The sequence below is a fragment of the Antechinus flavipes genome, chromosome 1, assembly GCF_016432865.1.
Source record: "Antechinus flavipes isolate AdamAnt ecotype Samford, QLD, Australia chromosome 1, AdamAnt_v2, whole genome shotgun sequence".
NCBI classification, from domain to species: Eukaryota; Metazoa; Chordata; class Mammalia; order Dasyuromorphia; family Dasyuridae; genus Antechinus; species Antechinus flavipes.
Genome location: NC_067398.1, coordinates 610,363,952 through 610,370,842, shown reverse-complemented (window position 1 = coordinate 610,370,842; position 6,891 = coordinate 610,363,952). Strand labels below are relative to the sequence as shown.

Sequence of the window (6,891 nt, the reverse complement as noted above, 5' to 3'; positions counted from 1 at the left end):
GTGGGAGGGTGAGGAGGAAGGGAGAGAATCTGGAGCACAAAGTTTCAAAAAACAAATGTAAAAAAATGTTTTACATATAATTGGGGAAAATCAAATATTGAAGGAAAAAAAAATGGTCCCAAGTGCCTTTGGTCTTCTTCGCACTCTACAGTAACAGAGAAAGGAACAAACAATTTGGTAACATTTTATTTAGTTGAATGTTTCTCAAAATGGTTGTAAGGTACATAATTAGGACCCATATTGATCTACAATGTATTTTCCTTTAAAGCACTCCTGTGAGATGGGTGGATTTTTATCCCTATTTTGAATATGGGAGAACCAAGACTCAAACAAAGATCTGAATTCAGAGGACTTGGATTCAAATACCTAATTCTGCTATTCATCATCTGGGTGATCTTTGGTAAATCATGTAATCTCTCTAAGCCTCAGTTCTCCCATCTGTAAAATGAAAGACTTGGACTAGATGATTCTGAAAGTTCCTTTTAGCTCTTAAATCTATAATCCTAATTTTTTTGAAGTTAAATGACTTGCTCAGGGTTGCACAGTATGTGGTAGACCCAAACTGAAAGCTACTGATAAATGTGACAGAGACAATTAGCAATATAGTAAGAGGGAGTTATTTTTAATGTCAGAAAAAAAAAACTGTATTAAGCAATTGCTTGAAGCTAAAAGACATTTAGGTTGCTTATCAAACAGCTATAGAAATGTCATATTGGAAATTAGAGAGAAAAAATAACAAGGTAACGAGGATATCATTATTGATGTTTAGAAGAGAAGGCAAGTCATTTGGTTAGAGTATGAATTAAAAACCCTCCAAGCAAGTTAAATGAAAGTTTACAATCAGAGCTCAAACTCAAATATAAAATGAACAAGTTAACTAGAATCTTGGGCTTTATCCTAGAGATGTTAAATTCTGATTTTCTTGAAAGTCTTTCAAGTAGACCCTGAACAATTGTTAGGTGTGCTATAGGAGGGGTTCCTTTCATATATGATTTGGACTAAATGGTTACTGATGTGCCTCCTCCTCCTCCCTCCTCTTCTTCTTCCTTCTCCTCCTCCTTTTCCTCTTCTTCCTCCTCCTTTTCCCCTTTCCCCCCTCCTCCTCTTTCTCTTCCTCCTTCTCTTCCTCTTCCTCCTTGTCCTCTTTTTCTTTCTTATCCCTCCCCTCTCTTTCTCCTCCTCCTCCCTCTTTTCTCTCTTCTCCTCTTCCTCTTTCACCTTTTTCATTATTATTATCATTGTTGTCATTTTCATATTCCATCCCCTACTCGTTTTTTTTTTTTCCTCTCCTTTTGGTCCTTCTCCTTTACTTTTTCTTCTCTCTTCCTTCTCCTTCATCGAACTGTATCTTTATTTCTCCTAGGTCTAATCCCAGCCCTGATCCCATTACTGATTATTATGTGACTTTTGAGCTAGTCTATTTACAATGAGCTGGTTCTCCTGTTCTTAAATAGCCTAGTAGTTTTCTTTTCTACATAATTACCATATTGGTGGTCTACAATGCAGACACCTTATTCATTTAGCCTTCTGTATCTTATAATAGACCGTCCTCAAGCCCCCCTTGTAATATGAATTACAAGGATATGATACCATTCCTGTCTGTGTCCTTTTTTCCCCCAATACTGTGCTGCTGGATATTAATAATCCTCACTACCTCTTTATTAATAGATGTTAATCCCCACTATCACAGTATATGCTCACAATTCCATCCATCACAACATCAAAGTGCTGTCCTCTGTTCAGAAACATGGCTAGAACCTGAGTTCTCTGGGCTTTCTCTGGGAAAATCATTGTCATTTGTCCTTGCCCTATTCTCTGAAGTTTATGATCTGGCCTAAGCAGGCCTATGGTTCTGGGAAGGAAAGAGTACAAGGATGCTAGTGTAGGCTTCTGAGGAATGGCTATTTTTCCCCCCAAAAAATTGTCTCCTCAAAGCCCAGAATACAATCATTAAAGTTTTTGTTTTTAATTTTAGAATTGACTTTTGTTTCAACATTAAAATATAACTTCCAACCCTTCTTTTTACTTAAAAAATAAAAATGCTCCCAACATTTTTCTTTGGAGAGGTAGATGAGGGTAGGAGAAAAGAAAGTTTCAGGGTCTGATTCCCTGGTCCATATAACATTAGCACATCAATCAATAAACATTTATTAAGTATCAAGCCTACTATGTGATAGACATTGTGCTACCTTGAAATCATAATTCTAGAACTAGATGAAACCTTAGGTACCATCCAGTCTAGCACCCTCCATTAACACTCTGTTTCACAGATAAGTCCCAGAAAAATTAAATGATCTTTGGAAAAATTAAATAGCCAAGGTCAGATCTGAAGCTGGGTCATGTGCACTTTGATTGTGATCATGCAAAAGACTTGGCAGCAGCAGCATATATTCTCCATGTACTCCTGAGCCCATGGACTATATTTTCAAATGCCAATATTTAGTAGGAGCTCTTTCCAAAATCACATTTACCTTATTTCTAATTAGCTCAGGGAGTGAAAATGGATCTTCTATTTCTGTCCAAAGTAAGAATCATTGACTGCCCCCAGCACAGGAAGAAAATACACGAACTAAAATCAAGTCACTAAATCTTCATAGGGAGAGATATGCTTCCCAAACTCACTGTTTGCTCATTTTCCTGCAGAAATGCTGGAATCTCAGGGAAAAGAGCTGTTCCTACATTTGTGAGTTTCTGGTGTCCACAATCCCTAGTAATTCCCCTTCTTTCTTTTCAGTTAAACATGATGGGGTCATAAAACAGTGATGAAATGTTGTTTTCTCCCCTCAATACTCTCTTCCATCCACACTTTTTCTTCTGGAAAAAAAATACATAGACTATAGATAGTAAGAACATTTTCATTTGAGAAATGAAATAAGTGGGCCAAGCCAGATATAATATTGTCAGTTTATACAGGCTTTTAAGAGTTAATTGTTATATCTTTCACGGTGGATATTTATACCTCAAAAACTGACCAATCCTACAAATCTGGGATTTTTTTTTTTGCTTTGTTGATTGTCTAAATCTAAGAAAGTAATGGAGAAAATGTTAATTCAGATTAAATTTAGAAATATGTCAAAAGTAGCATACTAAATATATATAATTTTTATGGATATAAAAGATATTTAGGTTATTTATCAAACAGCTATAGAATTATAATGTTGAAAATTAAAGGTAGGGAATAGAATATCATTATTGATATTTAGAAAGGTTGACAAAAATGTTTAGTAATTCAATAAGATTATGGATTAGAAATTCTCTAAAGCAGGTTAAATGTTGCTCAACAAGTAAATATCTTTTACATATTTACATAACACTAAAATATTCTTTTTAGAGAGCTACTTATTAAACATATATCCATACATTTAGCCCAAGACCACAACATGACAGGAACAGAATTTGGTGTTAAAGATTCACTTACCACAAAGATAAATTAGTGTCTTACTGAAGTAATTTCAAAGCAGGGTCTCTTAAGGCTATTTTTTTTCTTTATAATAATAATAATCTGTGTGTTGACAAAAAAATCAGCCAAGCATAGGCATAAGAAGATATGAGTTTTATTTACTGATCTACCAATGATTTAGTTACCTATCAGTCAACAAGCATTTATTAATTGCTTTCTATGATCTAAGTTTTGTGTTAATCACTTGGGAACTAAAAAAAAACAAAAACAAAAACATAAACAGTCTTTATCCTGAAGAAACTCATATGTACACCCATATACACTCATGTAATGGGGTGTAGAAGTAGGGTAAAGAGATTATGAGGAAAAAAGTCCTAGATACTTTGGGTTAATTTATTTAAACCCTCTAAGTTTCTCCTTCAGAAAATAGTTATGACCTACTTATTTTGTGAGCTTAAAATATCATAATATGAATGTGCTAAGGGGCAAAAAAGCAAGATGTAATTTACAAACAAGATATTTGTATTTTGCAAGGGAGCAGATAAAGGAAATTGAAGATTAATACTAGTCTTAGAAGTGAATGTCATTTTATTATAAATACACAAAAAATAAAGGACATAATGAAGAAAGTCACTATATGCAGAGAAAGATTTGATAAATAACAGTATGTAAAGAATAATTTTACATATACAGACAAACATATACACACCTATAAAAAATCCAAAAGGCCTGGGTCCAAATCCTAGATCTGGCAAATAGGGACTGTATTACTATAATCAATGTTACTTAGCCTCTTTCTCTAGGCAATTCTGTTTTAAATTTTAAATGGATAAAGAGGAATAAATCATATATCATGGGTGAAGAGAATTTCCACATAGAGAGTTTCTAAATACTTGAAAGAAATTACAGGTCTGTTTGCTCCTTTCTCTCCTCCCCCCAAAAAAAATTAAAAAAGAAATCTATAAAATAAAAATAAATAACTTTCAATCAGACTGAAGTCCATTTTTTCCCCTCTTCTTCCCATTTCAAAGGTCCTGTCCTCCCATTATTTTTCTGAGCAAAGTGATCCCATTTCTCAATGCTCTTTCTAAACAAATTCAGGTCCATATGGAAACCTAGGAAAAATACCTTCTGAGTATTCCATTTAAATACATTTTGGTAATTCCTATAGGCAACCTAGCAAGAGTTTCAAATGGATCTTCAATTTCTAGTCCAAACTTTCTTTTGTGAGCAGTTACTCTCCTATTATTCATTTATTCACCAAACAAACTCCTCAGCAGCCCTGAGGTCTCATTGTGTCTCTATGCATTTATTCTATGGTATCAAAGGTTAAAACTTGGATTGCAATCTGAGGAGGAAATTAATTCACTGATTAAAAAAAAAACTGCAATTTAAGCAACACACATTTAAATATCTGACAAGCATGAGGAGATGTATTTCTGATAAAAAAAAATCCCTTTTTCCCCATTTAAAATTTAAAACAGCTGCAATTTCTTCCACCCTATAGAGCCAAGGGAAACAGCATGAATTCTTAAGCAGGGAGCTGGGCTCTGCACTGCAGTGACCACTTCTAGAACAAAAGAATATGAGCCAGCACTGGGAAAACACCCACTTGTCAACCAGTTGCTCAAGGCACAGCTGTACCTTATTTCTATTGGAAATTGGGGTGGGGGTGGGGGTGGGAGAGTTTGCTCTGTCTTTGCTTTTAGGAACTTAGTCCTCTAAATGGTCTTCAAAATTGGGAATTATACTCATTCCCTAATAACCTTCAACCTAGAAACAAAAATAAACAAATAACTATCACTACAGCAAACACTCACCCAATCCACAAATTAATTAGAGCCCAGAAGCCTTTGTGCCCAAATACAATGATCTACAGAAAATACGAAAGATTTAATTTCCAATTTAAGAGGCTTTCACATAATTCCTTTGTTCAGCATTAGGTGAATGGGAGCAGCCCCTGGAGAGGAGAAGTCCCAACTTCCATCCACAGCTTTTTTCAGCCCAGAACTCTCAGAAAGGGTTCCCAGCCTACCAGAAAGGTGAGATGGAAGTGGAAGTGGAAAGGAGGGCAATCAAGAAGGAAAATGTCCTTACTAAGGAAGTTTAACTTTCTTCCTGCCTTGGCTTCTACTGAAGTAAGTGAAGAAGGTAAACTACCTGCCTAGCATTAAATGACCTGCATAAAGAAAGCAACATGAACTATGGTTTCCCAAAGCAGAAGGGAAGAAGGGGCTTGGGGAAAGACAGGAAAGAGAGGCATTAAATTGGTTTAGGGTAAAGGGGGGAGGGCCTCAGGAATCTTTCTACATTTACTGTTTTTTTTTTCTTCTTTTTCTCTCCTCACCTTTTGGTCCAGGTAAAACCGTGTGTGTGGAGCAGACATCAGGAGGAGGGCGGCTGTCAACGTTGAGACAGAGGCTCTGAATTTGGAAAAGAAACAGCAGGAGGAGGGTGAGAGTATGCCTTCCCAGTCGAGTTTTCAAGTCATTCATCTCTGTGGTCCCTCAAGAAACAGTGTTCAGATGTTCCAAACAAACAGCTTTATTTTAAAAATAAAACCTTCTGCTTTCGGGAATAAAATGAAGTATTTGGAGCTCGCATTCTCAAGGGACTTAAGCAAAAAAGAAGCAAAAAACTGGGATATCCTGGATTGTTTACTTTCTAAGTTTTCCACAGAGATCATACATTGTCCAGACTGTTTGTTTTAAAGTGACAACTGTTTATTGTACTCTATCTCAAAACTATTAGGTAATAGTCCTGGTCAAAAGAAACATTTCAGGAAATTTAGGCCCTGGTTTCACTGTCTGTTAGGCACTGAGATCTCAGATACCAACATGTGAGTGTGAAAGGTTACTCTAGCAGTTATATTATCTTGTTTTTGTTTAAGCAAAAGAACTTGTATCTTTTAAAATAGTTTATGGATGTGTCATTACTAAGAGTCTCTTCATGAGAGAACACAGAATTTGTTTACTTTAACCACCAGTCACGATGTATTTGCCCACTGATGTTGCTATTGCTCATTGTTAATTTAATTCCATGTGACATCTTGGCACTGGGCTGGGGGACTGGAATCCTGGGTTCTAGTCTCAGCTCTGTTTCTCAACAGCTTTGTGACCTTGGGCATCTAAAAATGAAGGCTCTGGACAAATATCATAGAATTAGAAGCAAACTTAAATACCATCTGGATCTACCCCCTCATTTTATGGATAAGGAAACAGACTTAGAAAATTGAAATATTTCTTCAAGGTCACACAGGGAATAAATGACAGACCTGGGATTTGAACTCATATCATCTGGCTCCAAATTCAGTGTTCTTTCCAATTGTCATTCACATGGAAGATGTGTTATGCTGAATCCAAATGGAGGTCCTTTTAAATGATGAAATCTTACTCATGATCTTTGTCCTTACTAAGGAAATTTAGCTTTCAACATTTTTGCAAATGGCATTATGCTAATTGCATCCTGTCCCAGAACACTAAAGAGCTTAT

The 6,891-nt window shown here is 35.7% G+C and overlaps 1 protein-coding gene and 1 long non-coding RNA gene across 3 annotated transcripts in view; one reads left to right on the top strand and one right to left on the bottom strand.

Annotated features, from left to right (window-relative positions):
- Nucleotides 1–5,857, top strand: part of LOC127544397 (uncharacterized) — a 107,355-nt gene extending 101,498 nt beyond the window's left edge. For both annotated transcript variants that reach the window (XR_007949436.1, XR_007949435.1), the window contains 2 exons: nucleotides 5,338–5,442; nucleotides 5,760–5,857. This is a non-coding gene — a long non-coding RNA (uncharacterized LOC127544397). The remainder of the gene's footprint in view (nucleotides 1–5,337; nucleotides 5,443–5,759) is intronic.
- COLEC10 (collectin subfamily member 10) overlaps nucleotides 1–6,042 on the bottom strand; it is a 59,660-nt gene extending 53,618 nt beyond the window's left edge. Inside the window, exon 1 of the mRNA XM_051971018.1 lies at nucleotides 5,748–6,042. Coding sequence (XP_051826978.1) covers nucleotides 5,748–5,895 — 148 coding nt within the window. The 5' untranslated portion in view covers nucleotides 5,896–6,042. The remainder of the gene's footprint in view (nucleotides 1–5,747) is intronic.
- Between the last annotated feature and the right edge of the window lie 849 nt (nucleotides 6,043–6,891).